At 41.5% G+C, this 25870-nt stretch overlaps 1 protein-coding gene across 1 annotated transcript in view; it reads right to left on the bottom strand.

Annotated features, from left to right (window-relative positions):
* The window catches only part of slc12a4 (solute carrier family 12 member 4), a 113961-nt gene that overhangs the window by 51486 nt on the left and 36605 nt on the right, over positions 1-25870 (bottom strand). The window contains exons 2-6 of the mRNA XM_048546568.1: positions 13863-13957; positions 12099-12230; positions 9898-10044; positions 4245-4299; positions 3758-3888 (exon numbers count right to left, since the gene is read on the bottom strand). Coding sequence (XP_048402525.1) covers positions 3758-3888; positions 4245-4299; positions 9898-10044; positions 12099-12230; positions 13863-13957 — 560 coding nt within the window. The remainder of the gene's footprint in view (positions 1-3757; positions 3889-4244; positions 4300-9897; positions 10045-12098; positions 12231-13862; positions 13958-25870) is intronic.

A 25870-nucleotide genomic window follows, 5' to 3' on the forward strand; every position in this document is an offset into this window, starting at 1 on the left:
GGGGGAGGTCGAGGGGGATGGTGAAGACTCGGCAGGGCTGGGTGTCATTGTCTTGTCTAGAGAGATGCTGGCTGTGAAGGCAGTGGGCGGAGCGACGTCGCTCAGCAAATCGAGCGTGTTGGCAGCAGCAGCGTCCTTGATGTCTGTGTCGGCCTCGGAACTGGAAGCGGTGGCATCAGCAGCGGTGTTGATGACATCGGTTGTACTGGAAGTGGCATACTGGGTGTCAGCGGATGTGATGTCATCTGTGGAAACTGTTGATGCTCCAAAGGTGGCCACATGGCTAACGGCGGCGGGCACATGGTGGGGAAGGTTCTGGGTATGGTGACAAGCACCAGTACTTTTAAAGTACTTTCGGTTTTTAGTATCTAATAAAGTCGAGTAAAATTGAGATTTCAGGTTGTGGATCTTGAAGGATAAATAAACAGGAGAGGTCCTTTGCAGGTCTGGGAGAGGGAGGCTCTGAGCTGAGGTAGGCTTGACTGTAGTATTTGGAGATGCTGGCGCATTGCAGCAAGTGTGTATTTTAGAAGTTGCAGTGAGAAACGCTTCTATAGGAAATCAACATTCTGATTGTAGTGGTCGTCGCGGTTGGGGCTAAATTTGGAAGGTTTACATGTAGACTTTAGTGCATTGGGGATTATCTGGTTCGCCTCTCACCCTATCTTCTCCCTTATCCATCTTCTGCCTCGCCCTGTCTCCCTATTTATTTCAGAATCCCCTTCCCCTTCCCCATTTCTGAAGAAGGGTCTCGACCCGAAAGATGAAACTTTCCTGCTCGGCCTGCTGTGTTCATCTGGGTTCACACCGTGTTATCTCACAACTAATATCCTGTTCTCTATTAGGCTGTAGGTGAATGGAGGTTTAATTATACAGGTCTCTGTTCCTTTTCCTTATTCAGAGAAGGCACAATATTCTCCAGATGGGAAGAAAAGTCTACGCTCAAGCATTTGCGTTTTCACCCTTTTCAACCTTACAATTTAAAAAAAATTCTAGAAGTGCAGAAAGTAATAGTAAACTACAGGTCAGTTAGTATCACTTCAGTGGTGGGCAAATTATTGGAAAGGGCTCTGAGGGACAGGATATATGATCACTTGGATAGGCACAGTTTGATTTGGGATAGTCAGCATGGATTTGTGAGGGGTAGATCATGCCTCAGAAACCTTACTGAATTCTTTGAAGAGGTGACCAAACACATGGATGAAGGTAGAGCAGTAGATGTGGTATGCATGGATTTAAGTAAGGCATTTGATAAGGTTCACCATGGTAGGCTCATGCAGAAAGTGCGGAGGCATGGGCTCGGGGGAAATGTGGCAGATTGGATTCAGAATTGGCTGGCCCTTAGAAGACAAAGGGTGATAGTGGACAGGAAATATTCAATATGATCAGTTACGAGTGGTGTACCACAAGTATCTGTACTGGGTCCTCTTCTATTTGTGACTTTTGTCAATGATTTGGATGTAGGAGTGGGATTATTAAGTTCACAGATGACACAAAGGTGGGTCGAATTGTGGAGGGCTGTTCTAGGTTACAAAGGGACATTGATAGGGTGCAGAGCTGGGCTGAGAAGTGGCAGATGGAGTTTAACCCTGAAAAGTGTGAGGTGATTCATTTTGGAAGGACAAATTTGAAAGCAGAATACAGGGTTAATGGAAAGATTCCTGGCAGTGTGCAGGAGCAGAGGGATTGCGGGATTCATGTCCACAGTTCCCTGAAAGCCGTCACCCAGGTGGATAGAGTTGTTAAGAAGGGGTATGATGCATTCGCTCTCATTAATGGAGGGATTGAGTTCAAGAGCCGTGAAGTTATGTCCCGGCTCTGCAAAACCCTGGTTCGGCCACATCTGGAGTATTGTGTCCAGTTCTGGTCACCTTATTACAGGAAAGATGTGGAAGGGTTGGAAAAGGTGCAGATGAAATTTTCCAGGATGTTGCCTGGAATGGAGGGAAGGACCTACAAGGAAAGATTGAGAGCGCTAGGGCTTTTCTCTTTAGAACGATGAAGGATGACAGGTGACTTGACAGAGGTGTACAAAATGATCAGTGGTTTAGATAGGGTGGACAGCCAGAGACCTTTTCCTGGGGTGGAGGGAGCTATTACAAGGGGGCATCGTTTTAAAGTGAATGGAGGTAGATATAGAGGGGACGTCAGAGGTAGGTTCTTTACTCAGAGAGTGGTAGGGGCATGGAACACATTGCCGGAGAGGGTAATGGAGTCAGCCTCCTTAGGGGCATTTAAGCGGCTATTAGACAGGCATATGGATGATAGTATAATGCAGGGATGGAGGTTAGGTAGACCTTAGGTTTGGAGTAAAAATTCAGCATAACATTGTGGGCCGAAGGGCCTGTACTGTGCTGTACAGTTCTATGTTCTATGTAGTACTCTACCTGTCTCCATCCTCTACCAAAACCACTGTTCCCTGCCACCTCCCCACCACAACCACCACCACCTCCCTCTCACACACACACACCAAATAGTCAGTGTTACATTTATTTCAGCTAAAATTAGTCTGAAACACAAATGATCATTCTTAAGTGTAGAGGGAGGCAGTGGCATAGTGGTTTGTCACTGGATGGGTAATCCAGAACTCTAGGTTAATGTTCTGGGAGGAGGGAATAAAAAAGAACCAAGAACTGCAAGATGCTGGACATCTGAATCTAAAACAAAAAATGCTGGAGAAACTGAGCAGATTTGGCAACATCTTTGGATGAAAGCAGAGTTAACCTTTTGGGTCCAGCAAGTTCTAAAGAAGGGTGACTGGACTTAAAACATTAACTTTGCTTTCTCTGCACAGCAATTTTTTGTTTTTGAAATTTTTTGGGGACATCTGCTGTCATAGGATTTTAACGGATGGTGAAAATTAAATTAAATTTTTAAAAATCTGGTATTTAAAAAGAAGTCTGTTATTCTCCAAATCACGCAGCAAAATTCTACTCATGAGATTTGTTGAGGCCGAAATGTTAGTTGGTAACAGCTTTTATTTGGACATCTAAGACTATACCATGCACAATTTAAAAATAATTTATTAGCTGGACCAAAATTCTGGTCAGAAAAGGCAGCTGTTAATATGAAAATTCTGGAGTTGAACTATTTTTGGGTAAAATTGAACAGCTAAAATAGTGTTGTGGTATTGGAGGTGCCATTATTCAGACAAATCATTAAACCTTTGTGCTGATCCTGAGAAATTCAGGTGCACTATAATCTCATGGTAATTTGTGAACAACATGGAATTCTGGTACTTTAATCAAATACTGCCTGCTCAATTAACAACACCAAAAACAAACTAGTTGGGTCACTTGTCATCATGGTTTTTATAGAGAAAAAAAAATCTACTGGGTATGATTACATAACAATAGCTAATACACTCGAAAGTTTATTTAAAGGATAGAGCCATTTTTGATAGCACACAGTATGTTTCTAACTGAAGTCACTGAACACTCATAGTTGGAAGGGCTGTAACACATAACCTGACAGGTCTGAAATATATTGACCTTTGCGAAAAGATGAAATTTCAAAGAAATATTTAACATTGAGAGAAGTTCAACAGTAGAAACACTGAAATAAACTTGACACAGTCACAAAAGTGACCGGGAGTTATACCAATTTATATACCATATCAAGAAAGGCGAATATGACAGTACAATCGTATGTTGTGTATTCTTCCTTTGTGAAGCAGCACCTATAGATCTGTAAGCCTGACATGTTACATAAAAAGCAATATTTCAAGACTTATCAAAACTACTATCTGGACTCTCACCAGTAGAATTTCAATGGCACCAAGTATATACATGGCTCCTGCAAACGTCGTTCCAAGATAGAAACACAGGCCCACAGCACCTCCAAATTCAGGACCAAGAGACCTTGAGATCATAAAGTAAGAACCTCCAGCTGCAAAAAGTTTCACAAAATGGGAGAGTGGGGGAGTGAGAGAAAGACTACATTATTACAGGAATCAGGTGAAGTAGAATTCTAAGAGATGGATCATGGATTGGATGGTTTTATTGTTACACATTCTCCTATAGTCTTTAGGTCAAAATAAATCCACTACTAAAATAGTCTTAGAAATAACCACTACTCAGTAATGTCAAATACATAAAAAAAAGGTGTGGCTAAAATAAATACTGTCCTTCCTGTACACAATGTAGCTGTTTTTTAAAAACAGATACATTAAAAATTAAAACCATGCGCTAACAATGTGGACTGTTTTCTGCCCCATGTAGACATTTTAAGACATTTCTTTTTACCTGGTACAACTCCATTTGTTGCGATGGCACTCATTGAGATGGCTGTTAACATTGTCTGAAAAACACAAGATCCAAAGATTGATACTTGTCTTTTCAAGCATTCTATCTTGAAACTCAATCTGTTCTTAAAAATTTTAAATTGTTTGAAAATGCCCATATATTACAGTAATAATCAGTTTCTTGCCTTACCAGCTGAAGGAACCAAATAATTGCTACTTTGAAATTTAAAACCCCAGTTTTTTCACTTAACAGATGAATCATGGGGATCCGTGGATCAATTGCTCTGCCTTTAATTTCAAAAACCTGACACAATCAAACTCACAAGCACATTGGAGGAAGTTATTGAGTGAACGATTCAGAAAATCTGGGCCCAGTACTCACAGCAACCTTGGATCACCAAATCAAAAGCCAAACTTTGTAAACCAAGTCTGCAGTCAGGAATAAGATCCAAGATTGTACCGCCATTGCAGGTAGTGTTCAGGCTTGCTGCAGCCCATCTGCTCCAGGCTGAAGTGTCGTTTTCTCTATGTACTTTTCATCTTTTCTTCTTCCTTGAGTCTGGAGTGGTGTTGGTGGGGTGCTGGCTACAGTATTCATGGCTTGGTCAGGACTCCTGGCACAGTGGCAATGCCCAGAGCTTGGACTCTCAGTGGCAGTAGACCCAGAGCGGGGACTCCTGGCAGCAGAACCCTGGTGCTTGGACCCTTAGCAACAGTGGCAGTGCCCAGAGCCTGGATTGTTAACTCAGCCACATTAGGGACATTTAAACTGTCCTTGGATAAGCATATGGATGATGATGGGATAGCGTAGGGGATGGGCTTAGATTAGTTCACAGGTCGGCGCAACATCGAGGGCTGAAGGGCCTGTTCTGCGCTGTATTGTTCTATGTTCTATTGGTAATGTCAGACACCAACAGAGATAAGGTCTCCTGGAGCATTGACATCATTGCTGCTGATCCCACAGTAAGACTCCTTTAGGAATAGAAAACCTTGAAGAGACCTTGCAGAAGCCCTGACACCATGCTTGAAACCCCAATTTGGAAAGATGATAAAAACTCTTATTTAAGTAATTTCTTCTTATCCTTACTGTACCTCAAAACGGTGCTGGATTTGATGACAAAACACTTTTCACTGTGACTTCAAGATGTGTGATAATAAATCAACCATTCATTCAAAAGACCCCATAAAGACATCACAAGATGTGGAATACTAATCAGTCTCACATTCAACATCAGCCGTTTTTGTTCATTCATGTTAAAATCTTGCCAGCATAGGAATCCTCTCTTGTATGCTGGTAGAGGTTATTGCAACTAGACCAGAAATTTGGTTGGTGTTCATTTAGGTTGGTTACAAGTAGCCGAGGTTGATGGCTCAAAACCATCCTCCACTATTAATGTTCTTGAGTGTCAGCCATGGGTTAAATTGGTTGCACTTTCAACAGGAAGATAGTGACTTAGGTTGCATGATTTGAACACAAAAGACAAAGCTGACTCCCTGGTGCAGAATGGATTATGCACTGCTGTTTGTGGTGCTCTTTCAAAGATAAGACCTTGGACTGAAATCCCATCTGCTCTGTCATGTTGGTGCAAAAGATGCCATGTTGTTACTTAGAATAAAAATTAGAGAAGTTAACTCCTGGTGCCCTGATTAATATTTATCCTTCAAATCGCATTTCTCATCACATGGGAGCTGATAATGCACAAACTGATAATGCTGCATTTCCTGAAAAACTAGTTTCTGTCAATACAACTTCCGGTGCACATTCTTTGCAAACACAATTGCAGTGTGCGTGACATTATTGCATTCTATTAGAAATATTTTCAATAACAACTTTTAGGAGAATTCCACAACCATCCAGTCTCAAAATCAGCATTGTTAAACATGTTGATATAAGCAATCCAATAATATTCTGCACTCTGAGGGTGCAGAGGAGGTTCACCAGGATGTTGCCTGGTATGGAGGGCGCTAGCTATGAAGAGAGGTTGAGTAGATTAGGATTATTTACATTATAAAGACAGAGGTTGGGGCGGGGGACCTGACTGAGGTCTACAAAATCATGAGAGGTATAGACAGGTTGGATAGCAAGAAGCTTTTTCCCCCCCCCAGAGTGGGGGACCCAATTACTACGGGTCACGATTTCAAGGTTGAGAGGGGAAAAGGTTAAGGGAGATACACGTGGAAAGTTCTTTATGCAGAGGGTGGTGGGTGCCTAGAACGGATTGCCAGCAGAGGTGGTAGAGGCGGGTATGACAGCGTCATTTAAGATGTATCTAGACAGATACATGAATGGGCAGGGAGCAGAGGGATACAGATCCTTGGAAAATAGGTGACAGGTTTAGATAGAGGATCTGAGTCGGCGCAGGCTTGGCGGGCCGAAGGGCCTGTTCCTGCGCTGTAATTTTCTTTGTTCTCCGTTCTTTAAAATGCTTAAATTTGTACATATTGTTAAAAGTGTAGGAGTTAAAAAGTTTAGCTGCAGACGCTATGATTTACCTTGCAGGTCCAGTGAATGAAGCCGGAAAGGGACAATAAGAGCTGTAATTAGAACAGGCACAAGTGTGGAAGACAGGGCACAAGGGAGAGACAGCAACAAAGGATGCATACTTCTCATCTAGTTCCTTTGAGATGCAGACACAATATTGACGTCAATGGCACCAGCCTCCTGTTCAAGTTCATTGGCAAGAGATACATCACTACAACTGGCATATCCAAGCTGGAGCTGACCAGTGGCAAGTAACATTCACACCACACAATTGCCAGGCAATGACCATCTCCAAGAAACAATTTAACCACTGTCACTTGTCATTCAATGGCGTTACCAACACTGAAACCCACCATCAACATCCAGGTATTACTACTGGCAAGAAACTCAACCAGGTTTACCATATAAATACAGTGGCTATAAAAGCAGATCAGAAGCTAGGAAAACTGTGGTGAGTAACTCACCTCTTGACTCCCCAAAGCCTGTCCATCGTCTATAAAGCTCAAGTCAGGAGTGTGATGGAATACTCCCCACTTGCCTGAATGGGTGCAGCCCCAACAACACTCAAGAAGCTTGACACCATCCAGGACAAAGTGGCTCATTTGATTGGTGCCACATCCTCAAGCATCCACTCTGTCCATCACTGACATTCAGCAGCAGCAATGCATACTATCTCCAAGACACACTGCAGAAATTCCCAAAAGATCCTTTGACAGCACCATTATAAATCCACACCACTTCCTTCTAGAAGGACAAAGGTAGCAGATACAGAGAAACACCACTACCCCGCAAGTTGGCCAAGTCACTTCCCATCCAGACTGGGAAATATATCACAGTTTCTTCTGTGCAGCTGGGTCAAAGTCGTGGATATCTCTCCCATGCTGTGATGTACCTACAGCATGTGGACTGCAGCAGTTCGAAGAGGCAGCTCACCACCACTTCTCAAGGGCAAAAAGGGAGGTAATAAATCATGGCCAGCCAGCGCCCACACATCCTATGGGTGAATCGAAAAAAAAGCCTACATTCCAAAAGTATTTCATTTGCATTAAAATGTGTTGGAAGATCATGCGGTTGTGGAAGATGCAATATACATGCAAGTCTTTCTTTTGAGAAAAATTGATAGAAGGTATCAGCGATCCAATTGCGATCCAATTGAATGTAGATTCCATGAGTCAAGCATATGTAGTTAAAACAGACTGAACAGTAAACTGGTAAGCAATGGCAGTGAAATTGGTGAAGATCATAGGGGAATTAGAGACATAATTAAATAGTTTTCCAACTTAGAACGGGGAAGAGGGGTTGGTAGTTAGACATATTGTGTGGCTACTGCGAGTGAATGACCAGAGTTTCAAAAACCTTTGCATTCAAAAACTCTCTGATGAAGGGTCTAGGCCCGAAACGTCAGCTTTTGTGCTCCGGAGACGCTGCTTGGCCTGCTGTGTTCATCCAGCTTCACACTTTATTATCTTGGATTCTCCAGCATCTGCAGTTCCCATTATCTCTGCATTTAAACGTTAGATTAGATTAGATTCCCTACAGTGTGGAAACAGGCCCTTCGGCCCAACAAGTCCACACCGCCCCTAGAAGCATCCCACCCAGACCCATCCGCCTATAGCCCACACACCCCTGAACACTACAGGCAATTTAGCATGGCTGATCCACCTAACCTGCACATCTTTGGGCTGAGAGGGGAACCCAGAGCACCCGGAGGAAACCCACGCAGACACAGGGAGAACGTGCAAACTCCCACAGACAGTTGCTGGAGGCTGGAATCAAATCCGGGTCCCCTGGCGCTGTGAGGCAGCAATGCTAACCACTGAGCCACCGTGCCACCCAAATGTTGTTCATTAAACCAGGCCAGCTAGCAAATGAATTCATGGCAAGAAAATTAGAATTCTAGAAAAATTTAGATCTAATTATCTAATTAGCACTTATCTGAGCACCAATTTATTTGTTAGATGAATTATTTTATGATCAGAATTTTAATCTGAGACGGGAAGACTGCTACAGCTGACCGCAAATATATACCAGATGAGCGAGCTAGTGGTAGATAGCGAATAACTGAAATCATATGAAGGAATCGCAATACAGTTTTACATTGCTGCTAATTTATTACACTAGTGGTGTACTTGAACAACCTTCTTGAATTTCAACTGTTGATGTATTTCAGGGATTTGTAATCCTGCTGCTAGGTTAAAAAAATACAGGAAATAAACACAATGATGCCAATCTCCCACTAGGGGCTCCTGACTATTCAGTAAGTTATCCTCATAACTGGCTCTATGGCTTGTATAGAAGTGGCTGTGCAATGCAGAATCATGTTAAAACTAAAGTCAGTTACTTGAATACTTGAAACGATTCACTAAAGCTTGGATTCACATTTAAGCTTTGAATTGCCAGCAAAATATATTTTTTGAGAACAGCATTTGTACTTTACAGGAAGTTCTGGGAGAAGGAGACTCTCAAGAGTATTTTAGAATGGTAAAATAAGTGAACAATTAAATTTATTATGAGACAGGAAACACCAGTAAAAGTAGCTGATAGTCTACAATCACAGGAAACTGTGATTTGCCCACTCTCCCTGTTCCCTAATCTGGAAGTGCTGAGTCTAGGCCCCACCGCCGCTCCCTCCCATTCTCCACTGGTATCCCATTAAAGATTAACTCAGCATACAACAGACCTAATCTTGAAAAATCCCCTGGGCTGTATAAATTGTTGCTAAAATAGATCATACACAAGCAAATTCTTAAAAGAAACTGAATGCCTTTGCAATTTGTGAATCAAGTCAGTAAACAAAAAAAAACTTAAAGCTAGAAAAACTTTGCGATACAAAAATCATGGATTCTTTTAGGTCTTTAGTATAATATAGCTTTAAACCAAAACAGAAAATTCTCAATTATTAACACCACATATATTCTGATTAAATAAATACTATAATACCATGAATCTGGAACTTTTAAACACATTTTTTGCCAATTAACCAAAAGTAACTTCAAAATCTAGAAAGTATAAGTACATTATGCTGTCATATACAAAGAACAGTTTTAATGTAATATTTATTTTTACGCAAGTGCAGAAAAGAAGAATTTAATGTAATTTAGTTCTATTTTCACAATTATCAACATGGTCTTGAACAAGTCATTACAATGAAGTACAGATATCGGATACTTACACAACAGCAACACATGAACACAATACAGAAAGATTGCAAGATCCCTGCAATTCCAACAAGCCATGTCAAACGTAGAAACAGGATCACTCCAAAGATATTCTGTAGGCAAGGTAAGTATACTCCCATCAGGGTTCCCATATTGGGAGACTAAGAGCGGGGAAAGAAAATTACAGTTCAAAATAATTTGTATTCACAAGCTGCATACTTTATTAGTTGTTTTTCATTTTTTTGTGTCTTTTTCATTTCTCTGTCTGCCACAAATCCTTGCTAGCAAATGGGAAATAAAAGCTGCACTTCTCAGTATATTCTAGACACTGTCTTTAAGTAGATCAGAATTACACTGCAAATGAGTTGGGGTGTTAACGTACACTTTCATGGGCCAAATATAGAAGGTCTGTAGAAGAAAGTGTTAAAATGAGAATTTCTATTAATGTACATAACAGTTGTTTAAAATTAACTGCTTTTTTTTCTTGCACTGACATTATTCTAGACAGAAGCAGAATCAATATGAGACAGAGTTTGGATGTTTTTAACAAAAATAATAATCCTGCTGCCTCAAGCACATGCTGTGCTCACACCCTCTTACACGTCATTCCAGAGCTGCCTTTCACTCCACATACAATCCTAAACATTTTTTATTCACCTTTTATTTATTTCTGAAAGATGTATAATGTTAAGTTTTCTCCAGATGCTTCTAGCAATGCCAGAGCTGATTAGTCAATGGCCAGATTATTAACTTCAGATCCACGAAATTCCACCCAGGTCCAGGTTTTGTTGAAGATATCGAATAATGACTATGCCTCTGAATATGCACTTATTTGGGCAGCGGCTTCATGTCTCTTTTCAGTAATGTTTAATCGGTGAGTGATCCAAGAAACCATGACTCAATTACTTTTGTTAAATTGCCTAATGCGTTTCCCAATGAAAGGCGAGCCTTAAAAGCCCAGGCTTACTTGTTTCTTCCAAATATAGAGTGCAGCCCACCCAATTTGAAAGTTTCAGACCAAAAAGTAGTGGTTAGCAAAATTACACTTTATGGGAAGAGATTGTGCATGGAAATTTAGCTATCTTACAATCATAGAAGTTTGGACCTTATAAAAAGATAATGCAGTTTCAATGCTCAGATCTCTAGCAGGACTTCACAGTGTGTGCATTCATTCTGTCAAAGTCAGCTATGGTCCACTTAGCTAGGGAATAAGTGTGGTCACATTTCTGAAGGCACAATGTTTATGAAACACTGGACTGCAAAATAGTATCTGAATTTCCACAACATACAATATTTCTATAGTAGTGGGGAGAGAGATGTTTTTACATATAGAAAGCCTGCTAAGCAACTGGGTACACAGATTTACCAGATTTTAGAAACAATTTTAATATTCAGTTTCCCTAGTTCACTTAAGGTTACTAACGATATCCTGTGACAGACCACGAAGGCTTACTGTGCCAAATCAACTCCTCCACAGTTTGATAGTAAGGACTGAAGAACCTATCAAAGATCATATGAATAATTCCAAACTTGTGATTAGTGAATGCCCTACTGCACTGAATGAAAGCTCAATTCTGAAACAGATGGAGATGTAAAATCAATGAATATATCCACACAGAAACAAAGAGCTGCACATTTAACATTCAATTGTGCAAACATACAAATATATACAAAAAAAAACAACAGACATGTTATGCTGAAGTACATTTTATTAAAACAAAACCTGCGTTCTGAAGAATTGGCATGAAGTATGTCTTCAACCATCAATCATTAAGCTCATTCGTAACACTAGAATCCCTACAGTGTGAAAGCCCATCGAGAGCACAGCAACCCTCCGAAAAGCATCCCACCTAGACCCACGCCCCCTACCTTATCCCTGTATCCCTGCACTTCCATGGTAATACACCTACCCTGCACATCCCTGGATACTATGGACAATTTAGCATGGCCAATCCACCTAACTTGCATGTCTTTGGACGTTCAGAGGAAACCCAACCAGACACAGGAAGGATGTCTAAACTTCACATGGACTGTTGCCCGAGACCGGAATCAAACCCAGGTCCTTGATGCTGAGAGGCAGCAGTGCTAACCAATGAGTCACAATGGCACCCAATTTTATCAGCAGTCTCAAGATCCATGGTTGGTTGCAACATTCATATTTATAAAACTTCAGTAAAAATACTAATGCCAACAAAATAATCTGAGGCATAAATACCTTAGGTGTTCTTTTCTTTGAACTTTCTGCACTTTCCGCTTCCTCATGTTCCTTTGCACCCTGAGTGATGTTTGTGTAATTAGCCAATCTGCTGAGGAGCGATGATACCTTTGGTCGAATGTCCAGTTCCTCCTGCAGAAGAGACAGAAAATTTAAACCATGCATACTGAACCACCACAAAATCCAGTGAACAAAAATGCATTTGCTAGGGTGCAATTTAAAACAGAAATGTGGAAGAATGATTTTCCTTATTAGGGCAAGCAATCTTTTGTCATTGCGTTTCTCTGTCTGATTTTTCCATTGATTCCTTGAATGTAGATAAATTACACTGATGGTGAAATGGGCTTAAATCTTTGCAAACTTAGTGGTTTAACTTCAGGTAAAAGTAAAAAAAAAATCCACATCATACAATCAGGTTCAACTATATTCATGTGTTGAAACAGTGTGTTCTTTCATGGGAAAAAGAATCTGTGCTGCACTCTTTGATTGAATTGTAAACTGCAACAAGTAAAATTTTGGGCAATCATTAAGATAATGGCCAGAATACCAATCATGGTTCATTCCAGCATATTTATGGGGCACTATTGGAATAAATTACTCAGTAATTCCGTCACAATCAGATATCTAGGAAAAGGTTTGCTCCTTATAGATGAATGTTTTGGTCTGATAACTTTGACAACATGTCCAAGCACAAAGAATTTACATCAGATTACCATTGAAAAGCCCTAGAATATTACAAAAAGAGCACAGCCTCCAAGAACAATACAATCCAAAGCTTTTCTTAAGGCAACGAGTTAGACTGAGCTATATATTTATAATCAATTAGCTCAGTTCGGTAGATGGCTTGTTTGTGTTGCAGGTTGATGCCAACAGTGCAAGTTTGATTTCTGTAATAGCTGAGGTTACCATGAAGGTCTTTAACCTTCTCAATCTATTCCCTCATCTGAGGTGGTGACCCTCGGGTTAAACCACCACCAGTTGTGTCTCTGTCTAATGAGAGAACAGCCCATATGGTCTTCTAATTCTAAGGTGGCACTTACCTTTATTTTTTATATTATTATTCTAAAAGAGTGGGTAAAGACAGAGGAGATCTTAGACATTTGATGGTAACAGGGCATTTTTAGCACGATTAACAAAACATATGCGATTTTGGGCTTCATATAGAGATGAATTGTGTACAAAAGCAGGGAAGGTGTGAACATTTACAAAATTGTGGTTAGACCAGAACCAAAGTACTGCACCTAATTATAGTTATCATGTTTCAAGAAAAATGTGAAGGTCCTTGATAGGGTGCATTGGCAGTTTATCAGATTGATTATAGGGATGAGGTAACTTGGCCAAATGGTTACTATGAACAAATTGCGGATATTCTCCTTGGAGCAAAGGAGTTTGGAATAGATTTGAAAGAGACATATAAAATTATGGCAGGTTTAGAAAAGTTGTTGCCATTAGCTAATGCTACAATGACTGCAACAGACACATCTTTAAGGTTTTGGTGAAAAGATGTAGGGGGAGAAAAGAGCTTTTTGCCCACGCTTTGAATGATGACGATGAAATGGAACTCATGGATAAGCCATTTTCCCGATTGCAGAAGGAATCTGAGTAAGCACTTGAGAGAATTAAACTTGCAGAGCCACAGGATAGAGGAATGGGACTATTCAAATCCCACTTCAGGCAACCAGTGTGGACTTGAAGTCAAAATTTCAAAGAAAAGCAGAGCATTTCGAACGTTAAGCACAATTTGATTTTCTTTAAAAATGTTACCTCAAATAAGGCCAAATTTCTGTCATAATATTCATTTCCTTTTATGCTATCAGTTTTGTTTAGGAAAGGACTGTCTTCTTTGTGATATCCATGACCTGAAAAAGAAAGCACTTTGTCACGCAGAAGGAAAATTAAAATAGAAATTGGCTACCTTAAAAATGCTTGTGAAAAACCATTTACAATGAAAAACAACTGAGCAATTTATAGGCGGAAATGTTTATAACTTGTTTATAAAAGTTTATAAAGGGATCACATTTTCATCATGTGAGAAAAGATGGATAAAATAGATGAAGTAAAATGTGCTTCTATTTGGTTTATTATGTCAGAGAAAGATGTACAATGAAGTTCCTGTTGTTCTGCTTCAAAATCCAACCAACTGCAGCTGACAGAATTCCTACATCCCCATCCTTCAGAGTTAGTTGAACAATATTTCAAATATACCATAAATTTGACTTTTGAATAAAAATAGAAGATATCAGTTATTGGACAAATAGTTGACGGATCAACTTTCCAACACTTAATGCTTAAGACTTTCATTCAACTGAAATACACCTGCATAGCACACATTACAGAGTGCTCAAGGAAATGCACAAGGTAATGGGGAAAAAAAGTGTACACATCAGCTATTAATTCTCTCTGTTTCTGTGTTTTTATTCAGGAGCAAACCGTACACATGTTTAGAGAGGAAACAGTAGCATCAGCTATGCATGCAGTTTCAATAATGCTCAGGGGCAAAGAAAGAGAGCAGCTATACCTTCTGAAAAACTCATTCTGATAGTCCCCAGCCATTATCTTAGTGCTTGTTTTTCAGGGAGCCGCAATGAGGTTGCACTTGCAAGGGCCTGTTTGGTATTTACTAAGCCTCCTTGTCGCTTCCCAGGCAAGTTGGAGGACCTAAGACCTAACTGTTCACTTATTCAATGTCCACTCTAGAAGTTTGTCCTTGCATTCCATTTAGACATGCATTATTCATTTTTCTTCTCAGGTTGGTTATAGACTGCCCCCAAAAATCAAAATTCTACTTTCTTCCCATCTTAGAACAGGAGGAAATATGGTAAGTGCAACTTTTTTTGAATGGGATAATGAATTCTGGTTTTTGATGCAATTGTAGACTATATCTACTTTGGTTCTGATACCTAAAAAAAGCAAGGTCAAGGTTTACACAAGTCATATGAGAAATCACCCCTTGCTTTTAAAAAAGTCAAAATCACGAGATCTACTTATAATAGTATATATGCTAATTGCAGACTGTGCAGTTTTTGCATAGTATGTGCACTTCTCCTGCTTCCTCCAACGAGTATAGACTTTACAGAATTTAAACTGGAAAAACGAGCAAGATAGGATGCTACCATTGAAACACCAAAATTTTGCTTCCAGTTGCAGTGGGTTAGAATAGAAATCAAAAGTGAAAGAACAATGTTCTAGTCAACTACTTTTTAAAGCAACTAACCCATTGAGGGCCTATCAATGTTCCCTAATAAAAGTTAGGAAAGATAGGGATCCAGTGCCATCGCAGTAGTGGAGAATAAGTCTGGTCAAACTGAGGTCCAAAGTTTTCTAGTGGGGCAGGAGGAATGACATTGTGCTTGACCATGTAAAAGGCTGCAAAAGAGACAAGCAGAGCAAAGCGAAGGCCTGGTAGGAAGGAGAAATGAGGTAAGGTGAAGGAGTGTCAGAAGGTGGAAATATTTGAGATAGCCGAACGAATGGAATTTACCTTGGTGACAAAGCGTGTTCCTTCCATGTTTTAGAAGCAAATGTTGGAATCAGATTTAAAGAGACAGAAAACAAGGTTATCACCTTCAAAAGATGCTACTTGACTCTCCCATTCAAAGACAAATACAAAATTAGCAAAAGCACGTATTATTGGAAATGTGTGCATTTTGTAACAACTCATTACTTTTTAGGATTCACATATTTTCTAGTCAACATGTGCAATCTGACTGGTTTCTGCTAAATGAGATACTCTCTTTACAGTCAGCTCAACAGATGCACTGGCGGGGTGAGAGAGGGAGAGAAATATTCCTAAGAAGTATGAAGGGAACAAATAACAAAACCCCAAGACCCAAATGCCTCGAGTTCCAAGAGGCAAGTGAAGAAATAGTGGAAATACTGCTGATGATTTTCCAACATTCCCTAGATCCTAAATATTTTCAGCAGTTCAGAAGTTAGCAAATGGAATTTCACTCTTCAAAAACGAAGGGAAATACAAGCTAGTAATGATTACTGTCAGTCATTGGGCAAGTGCCAAAATCTATTAATAAGAAGTTCTGAAGGATTTAGGAAGTCATAATATGATCACATCATTTACAGAAGGGTTTTTCTGAGGATATAAATAATAAGGCAAGGGGAAACCAGTTGATGTTTTGGCTTCCAAATACAAAAGGTAATATACAAGACAAGAGCTCATGGAATTGGGGTTAATATATTAACACAGATAGACAATTGGTTAGAAAAACCAAGGGGACAAGAATGCAAAAACAACCAAAGCAGAAATTACTGGAAAAACTCTGCAGGTCTGACAACACCTATGGGAAGAAATCACAGTAAGCATTTTCAAGTCCAGTGACCCTTCTTCAGAACTGATTGTAGCTAGGAAAAGGCTGGTAAATATGCCGCAAGCAATAATACTACAGATACATTGGCAAAGGAAGCTGCACCAGTGGAATTTCTTTACCACAGAAGCCGAGAACAGGCATAGCTTGGGTCCAGGCTTATCAGAGGTTCAAAATCCCTTGTCGCCATACAGTCAGGTCATGGCCTGACCTTACCTGGAATGCCCTGATCCTCAGCCCACTTCATGGGGTAAGCTCTACAGTTGTGCAATCACAAGCAACTGGACCATCCCAACTACTGACCCTAGCAAGAATAATAATTTAATCATTTGTTTCCCTCAATAGCTTAAGGGTAAATGTGGACCCTCTTCCACTCTTATCAGGACATTTTCCAACCTCCTTTTTTTGTTCATAAGCAGGGATTAGGGCATTGCTGGTTAGGCCCAGCATTCACAGTCTATCAAGAACTGCCCAAAGGGAAGTTAAGAGACAACTGCATAGCTGTAGATCTGGAGTCACATGTAATCACTGACCAGGTAAGGATGACAGTTTCTTTCCTTAAAAAGGACATTAGTGAGCCAGATGGATTTTTTTTTGACAAAATCAACAATGGATTTCTTGTCACTATTGGACTCTAAATTCCACGTTTTTTTATTGAATAAAAATTCCGCTGTGTGCTGTGGCAGGCTTCGAACCCAGGTCTTGGAACATTTTTGTGATTCTGAATCAACAGTCTAGCAACAATACCTCTAGGCCATTGCCTCCCCAACACCGTACAAAAACTCACCTTTCCAAATGACTACAATTTACACTGGCCACAATGATAGAGTTTAGATAGTGATGCTGTTACATCAGGACTTAAGTGGAAATGGGATCATCCTCCTCTCGGTTATTAGGTTCCTGTGTTGGATTACTGTCTAATGCTTAGCAAGGAAAGTAAAGCAACAGATAATTCAGGTCACTCGAGGGGGCTGGGAGACACACATAGTGAATGTAAAAATGTTCCATTGTAGCGATTCAGTATTACCCAAAGCACCTATTCACAGAACTTCAATGGGTCCTTCCAACCAGTGTCTCGAAAAACAAAGTTTCCCCACGTGGGCGATGACAGCAGCGAAACAAAACTTCCCCCAGGAAAGACCAAGCTGAAGGAGAACCAAGGCATTCAGTGCCCCCTACCCAGACCCTAGAATGGACAGACAGACAGACATTCCTACTCAGATGGTTCTCTATAAACATGATCTATTTGGGTTGACCAAGCTGGCGTCCAGCGCTTACTGAGATTTCAATGGATTAGAATTTGTAGATAAAATTTGCATAATTCTGGGAATGGACAGGTTGATTGAAGAATGACAAAGCAGAGTAACTAGAAGATTTAAAAATTGCACAGATCTAGACCTAATGAGACCCAGGAGAAGTACAAAGGTCTTGCGAATGGTATAGCTACAACTTTTAACATGGAGATTTCTTCAGCCAATAGTTAGTACTTAACATCACAAAACAAAACATTTATTAAGGTTAGGAATAAGCTAAGATAAATGAAGCAGATGATTGAGAACTAAAATGTGGATCAAACAATAAAAAGGTGCATCTGGTGGATATAGACAGTGGACTGGAGGCCCAGGCAAACTATATCACCCCGTTCAAAAACAAATTGCTGGAAAAGCTCAGCAGATCTGGCAGCAACTGTGAAGGAGTAAACAGTTAAAATTTGAGGTCTGGTGACCCTTCCTCAGAATGTTAACTCTGTTTTCTCCTTCACAGGTGCTGCCAGACCTGCTGAGCTTTTCCAACAACTTTGTTTTTGTTCCTGATTTACGGTATCCGCAGTTCTTTGGGCTTTTATATCAACTTGTTAGTAGGGGAAGATGACAAGGGCTCAGACGAAGCATCTATAATTTACATTTGCATTACTAATTGTTCCTGATTGACAGAACAGAATAAGGGGAGAGGTACATCAGATCCAGAAGGGAAAGCTGACAAAAATAATAGTTTGGTAGAAGGTCAATAAATTACGCAAAGAATCAGTGGGGATATAAATTACCCTCAAGGTGCCTATTTTGTTTCCTGTATGTCTATTTTATTCAATTGAACTGACTGTATACCAATGCTAAGATAATAAAATGTGAGGCTGGATGAACACAGCAGGCCAAGCAGCATCTCAGGAGCACAAAAGCTGACGTTTCGGGCCTAGACCCTTCATCAGAGAGGGGGATGGGGGGAGGGAACTGGAATAAATAGGGAGAGAGGGGGAGGCGGACCGAAGATGGAGAGTAAAGAAGATAGGTGGAGAGGGTGTAGGTGGGGAGGTAGGGAGGGGATAGGTCAGTCCAGGGAAGACGGACAGGTCAAGGAGGTGGGATGAGGTTAGTAGGTAGCTGGGGGTGCGGCTTGGGGTGGGAGGAAGGGATGGGTGAGAGGAAGAGCCGGTTAGGGAGGCAGAGACAGGTTGGACTGGTTTTGGGATGCAGTGGGTGGGGGGGGAAGAGCTGGGCTGGTTGTGTGGTGCAGTGGGGGGAGGGGATGAACTGGGCTGGTTTAGGGATGCAGTAGGGGAAGGGGAGCAGTTTTTCCGCCGTCTTCACCTCCATGCCTACTTCTTCAACCGGGAACCCAACCCTCCTTCCACTGACCCCTTCACCCGCTTCCAACACAAGTCCTCCTCCTGGACACCACCCCCAGGCCTCCTACCCTCCCTCGACCTCTTCATCTCCAACTGCCGTCGAGACATCAACCGCCTCAACCTCTCCACCCCTCACACCCACTCCAACCTCTCCCCCGCAGAACGGGCAGCCCTCCGCTCCAACCCCAACCTCACCATCAAACCCGCAGACAAGGGTGGCGCAGTGGTAGTATGGCGCACTGACCTCTACATCGCCGAGGCCAGACGCCAACTCTCCGACACCACCTCCTACCGCCTCCTCGATCATGACCCCACAGCCGAGCACCAAACCATCATCTCCAACACCATTCATGACCTCATCACCTCAGGGGACCTCCCACCCACAGCCTCCAACCTCATTGTTCCCCAACCCCGCACGGCCCGTTTCTATCTCCTTCCCAAAATCCACAAACCTGCCTGCCCTGGTCGACCCATCGTCTCAGCCTGCTCCTGCCCCACCGAACTCATCTCCACCTATCTGGACTCCATTTTCTCCCCTTTGGTCCAGGAACTCCCCACCTATGTCCGTGACACCACCCACGCCCTCCACCTCCTCCAGGACTTCCAATTCCCTGGCCCCCAACACCTCATATTCACCATGGACGTCCAGTCCCTGGACACCTGCATTCCGCATGGAGATGGCCTCAAGGCCCTCCGCTTCTTCCTGTCCCGCAGGCCCGACCAGGCCCCCTCCACCGACACTCTCATCCGCCTAGCTGAACTCGTCCTCACACTCAACAACTTCTCTTTTGACTCCTCCCACTTCCTACAGACTAAGGGGGTGGCCATGGGCACCCGCATGGGCCCCAGCTATGCCTGCCTCTTTGTAGGTTACGTGGAACAGTCCCTCTTCCGCACCTACACAGGCCCCAAACCCCACCTCTTCCTCCAGTACATTGATGACTGTATCGGCGCCGCCTCTTGCTCCCCAGAGGAGCTCGAACAGTTCATCCACTTCACCAACACCTTCCACCCCAACCTTCAGTTCACCTGGGCCATCTCCAGCACATCCCTCACCTTCCTGGACCTCTCAGTCTCCATCTCAGGCAACCAGCTTGTAACTGATGTCCATTTCAAGCCCACCGACTCCCACAGCTACCTAGAATACACCTCCTCCCACCCACCCTCCTGCAAAAATTCCATCCCCTATTCCCAATTCCTCCGCCTCCGCCGCATCTGCTCCCACGATAAGACATTCCACTCCCGCACATCCCAGATGTCCAAGTTCTTTAAGGACCGCAACTTTCCCCCCACGGTGATCGAGAACGCCCTTGACCGCGTCTCCCGCATTTCCCGCGACACATCCCTCACACCCTGCCCCCGCCACAACCGCCCCAAGAGGATCCCCCTCGTTCTCACACACCACCCTACCAACCTCCGGATACAACGCATTATCCTCCGACACTTCCACCATTTACAATCCGACCCCACCACCCAAGACATTTTTCCATCCCCTCCCCTGTCTGCTTTCCGGAGAGACCACTCTCTCCGTGACTCCCTTGTTCGCTCCACACTGCCCTCCAACCCCACCACACCCGGCACCTTCCCCTGCAACCGCAGGAAATGCTACACTTGTCCCCACACCTCCTCCCTCACCCCCATCCCAGGCCCCAAGATGACATTCCACATTAAGCAGAGGTTCACCTGCACATCTGCCAATGTGGTATACTGCATCCACTGTACCCGGTGCGGCTTCCTCTACATTGGGGAAACCAAGCGGAGGCTTGGGGACCGCTTTGCAGAACACCTCCGCTCAGTTCGCAACAAACAACTGCACCTCCCAGTCGCAAACCATTTCCACTCCCCCTCCCATTCTCTTGATGACATGTCCATCATGGGCCTCCTGCACTGCCACAATGATGCCACCCGAAGGTTGCAGGAACAGCAACTCATATTCCGCCTGGGAACCCTGCAGCCATATGGTATCAATGTGGACTTCACCAGTTTCAAAATCTCCCCTTCCCCTACTGCATCCCTAAACCAGCCCAGTTCATCCCCTCCCCCCACTGCACCACACAACCAGCCCAGCTCTTCCCCCCCACCCACTGCATCCCAAAACCAGTCCAACCTGTCTCTGCCTCCCTAACCGTTTCTTCCTCTCACCCATCCCTTCCTCCCACCCCAAGCCACACCCCCAGCTACCTACTAACCTCATCCCACCTCCTTGACCTGTCCGTCTTCCCTGGACTGACCTATCCCCTCCCTACCTCCCCACCTACACCCTCTCCACCTATCTTCTTTACTCTCCATCTTCGGTCCGCCTCCCCCTCTCTCCCTATTTATTCCAGTTCCCTCCCCCCATCCCCCTCTCTGATGAAGGGTCTAGGCCCGAAACGTCAGCTTTTGTGCTCCTGAGATGCTGCTTGGCCTGCTGTGTTCATCCAGCCTCACATTTTATTATCTTGGAATCTCCAGCATCTGCAGTTCCCATTATCTCTGTATACCAATGCTATTGTGAACTGTCAACTTTGTACTTATCATGCAATATCCTAATCAATCTGTCAGGCTCACTTCAAGTCACCTATACTTAGAGTGATTGGAGGCTAGTCTGGATTTGGTCAGAAATGTATAGCATATCCTTAAGATAAGGGTCAGTCATTGAGAACTAAGGTTATAAGAAACTTCTTTCCCCAAAGGGTTGAAAGTTTGAAATGATGGTGTGTATATTTGAATATATTTAAGATCGAGCTGAACAAACATCTGGTCTCTCAGAATCAAGGAATGTGAGAAGTGGGCACCAAAGTGGAAAGTTAGGCCTAAGACAAACATCATCTTTGGTGGGGCAGACCTAATTGGACTTTTCATCCACAATAGCTCATCTTTCAGCTAACGTTCAGAAGTTGGAGCTTTCTCATTGAAAGTAAAACAGAAATCTATGATTGCTAGAAGATTGTCAGCCCATTTCAATTTTGTACAAAAAATACATACTAACAGAATCTTATGCTTGGTGTATTTTTTAAATAATGTAAAAATACACAGTTAAATATTGGTAGCTTTTGAGCTTTGCTGGCAAAACACAGTTACTTTGGAAGACTGGAAAATTATTTCTTGTTTGCTCAAGTAATTTCTGCTGCTGACCGGAAAAGGAAGTGACTAGGTTTTATTACATCCAACATTTCCTTCCCATTTACTCATACTCATACTAACAACAATAAAAAAAACGTTAGTGACTAACTTCAGCTAAAATTTTCAAAATACTTCCATTCGGAGAAGGTTGCTCTGCCATCATGGTAAATTTGGAATTTGTCAGTCTACAGTTAGAACTGCAAATAATGACAAAAGCTACATTATGGTCAAAACATTACACTATGTTATTACATGACAGCATAGTTCTAAAATTGCTCACATCAGCAATTCTTCTCAACCATTAACCAGCTAATTAAAATTGGCACCTAGTTCTGAACAAAACAAGGCGGCAAAACAAAAACAAATCATTTCTGAAGAAGGATCCTGACCCAAAATGTCAACATTCCTGCTCCTCTGATGCTGCCTGGCCTGCTGTGTTCCTGCAGCTCCACACTGTATTATCTCCGATTCCAGCATCGGCAGTTCTTACTATTTCTAACTCTTAAGTAGTGTGTTTATCGGCTACTAAGTCTTTCCTTTAGGTTTTAGGAATGTTTTCTGACTATATTAGATATAATAAATTTCTCTTGTTGTTTTGAAATAAATCAATTAATAAATCATTAATTATAACATTTTATTCACAGTTTTTCTTCACACATTAAAGTTCCAAGCACCTATTTCCAGTATATTCAACAGTTCTATAGAATCTGCTGCTTTCTATGTAAAACAAATCAAAGAATCAACTGCTGGTAAACACCCATTACAAATTCGGAGATTGTTCCATTTTCTGCCAACTGTTTTAAAACTGTATTATCAATTTTGTCTTTTTCATTCACAAATATAGTTGAGCATATGTTATCCTATTGTAACTTATCATTAATCTAATACCGAATGGGTATTGCTGCTGAATCTGCTTTTAGAATTTCTTCCTAATATTTTCGTTAAGAAAAATGCCATGTCCATCACCTCACTTAGAGCAGGAGGTATCCTTCATTAAGATACATTTTCTTACTGTTCTGTTCTTTTTAAGCTTCCCAAAAAAGTGCAACATTTAACTCCCTTTCCCACAAGAAAATTGATAAACCCTCCTGCACTTATGAGCTAACCACAGAGAGTTGCGTAAGAAGCTTCAGGAAAAACATGAAAAGCTTCAGGGTCCTGCCATCTTTTAATGATGGAAATATTAAATAAGTTCCATCTTGAATTTTTTTCAGTGTTTTGTTTATCTGGATAATATCTTCCACCTTGGGTATTTTTACAGTTGTACTCAAGTCTAATACTTCAAAACGGGCATCTGGCTTTGTCAGGGTGCCTAGCTGATTCCAGCTATCCAACGAGACTTTACAATTCCTTCACTTCAGTTTTGGAAAGCATTTTCTTTTAGAGGCCCTTTTTTAATTAATAGCAATGGACTAATGTTTCCCAAATAAGATGCCAATGCAAAGAGACACTTAATCCATTTTTCCTGATTTCTAATCTATAATATATTTAAAGTTCCAGAAGCCTGACCTCTAATTTTGAATTTAACTTTAAGTCAATTTATGACAAGATTTTCAAGTCTGCTGTTCCCACTACACAAACAAATAAAAATCTACATGCATCATCATGAATAACGACCTTTGGCCCCGTTACCAGATAAAAACAGACACACTTCATCCTCCTATATAAAACTCCCATCATTCTTTGAGTTACCACTTAACACAATTACGCAGTGAGTGTCTTAGTTTGCCATGAATTTCACTCACTGGTACAGCTTTTCCTTGAAAAAAAAGACATTAGACACTCCTACAAATTGCTACCAATTTAGCTAGCTCCAATTGCCTGCATTTGGTCCATATCCCTCCAAACCCTTCGCATCCATGTACCTATCCAAATGTCTTTTAAACATTGTTATTGTCCTTCCTCAACCATTTTCTCTGGCAGCCCATTCCTTATATGCATCACTCTCTGCATGAAGAAGTTGCCCCTCAGATCCTTCTTAAATCTATCCTCTCTCACCTCAAACCTATGCCCTCTAGTTTTCAACTCCCCATCCCTGGGAAAAAGACAACATGCACTCATCCTATCTCTGCCCCTCATGATTTTACACACCTCAATGAAGGGTCTCAACCCGAAACTTCAGCTTTCCCGCTCATCTGATGCTGCTTGGCCGGCTGTGTTCATTCACCTCCACACCTTGTTACTATTTGATTTTATCTGTGAGCACAAAACCGGGGAGCAACGGATTCAAGATTAACAAATCTCAATTGACTGCAGGTTAGAATAATCTACTGCAGTCACTAATGGATGTGCGGAGTAAAGACCCTGAAAAAGCAGTCTGAATGATTCACTTCACTCTTTTAAAAGGATTAGAGTAAGTACCTGGTGCGAAGCAAGTTGGCAAGTTTGTGCAGTGCCCAAGATTTAAAAAAGCCCTTACACAAGGGCTCTGCAGCTGGAAGATGATTCAAGCAAATTAACAGACCGAAGTTGGTAAAGACACAAGGGTCAATCAAAATTCTTTAATTTTGCTCAATTATCTTTGCCGTTCTGCAAACATTTACATGTAACTTGATTCCTATAGGTTACAGTGTGGATACTTGAGAATGGCTCTTTTCAGAAACCATGTCTAACATTATCAAATAGTTTTATGCAATTTCATACTTTTCAAAATCAACATCAGTCCAATGTTTTCTCAACAATCTGAACAAGTTTACAGCTATGTTTCATAAGATCACAAGATCACTTCACAAATGATCAAGAACAAATCAACATGAAAATTTGACAAATGCAGAAAAGTTGAAGCAGTTAACAGATCCATTATATAATAGTAACATGTTTATCACCAAGTTGTAAATAAGCCCTTTATTTAAAGATCTTTCTGTTGAATTTGACTTATTACTTTAAAATGACATTTCTAACGAACTGAAACAACAAGCTAAGAACCAGTCTAACAGGGCTTTGTAATACGACATCAGTAAATTTTTTAGTACCAACTCATGCATATTCAAGAGTTTGCTTTTGATTAAAATAATTAGAACAATCTGCAGAAAACTCTTCAAGTGGGAATCAAAGTGGAATGTTCAGCTGGCTTGATACATAATATAAACAAGGAGTTTGTTTAGGATTGAAGTTGGGATTGGTTCAGTGGTTACATCTCTTTCTCTGATGTTCTGGGAGAAGTCTGAAGTTTTATTTAGTTAGATTACTTCCATTACTGAGGAATACAATTTGCTGAAAATTGGAGTACATTTAAAATGAGGGCTATCATAAATTAGATCAAAATTTCTCCTATTCTTAGCATTCTTTATAGCTCAGTTAGCAGAAAAACAATCATAGAAATTCTATTCGGCTCCCAAATCAATGGAATCTCAGTTATCAGATCTTATTGTCCATTCTTATTTGTCCTTGAGAAGGCGTTGGTGAGTTGCATTCTTGATTCACTACAGATCGATTCGTGGAGGTACATACTGTTACAAAGTTGTGTACAGTATTCGTGAATTGAAAGGCAAGAAACTAGAATTAGGGAGAAGAGTGTGTCGGCCCTTTAAGAGGCGATGAACTTTTCTAAGCTTAGAGATTTTTAAATGAAACTGCGTCTGTAAGCAGCCGAAAGGTACTGACAATTCTGAAATTGAAACGTATCAATTGGATACGGTGATTGGAAACCTTCAGTTTATTTTGACGTTTTGGCAACTAGATGGAATCAGCCAATTAATTTAAACCAAGCACTTAGCGACTGAAGT

The sequence above is a fragment of the Stegostoma tigrinum genome, chromosome 16 (assembly GCF_030684315.1).
Source record: "Stegostoma tigrinum isolate sSteTig4 chromosome 16, sSteTig4.hap1, whole genome shotgun sequence".
Classification (NCBI taxonomy): Eukaryota; Metazoa; Chordata; class Chondrichthyes; order Orectolobiformes; family Stegostomatidae; genus Stegostoma; species Stegostoma tigrinum.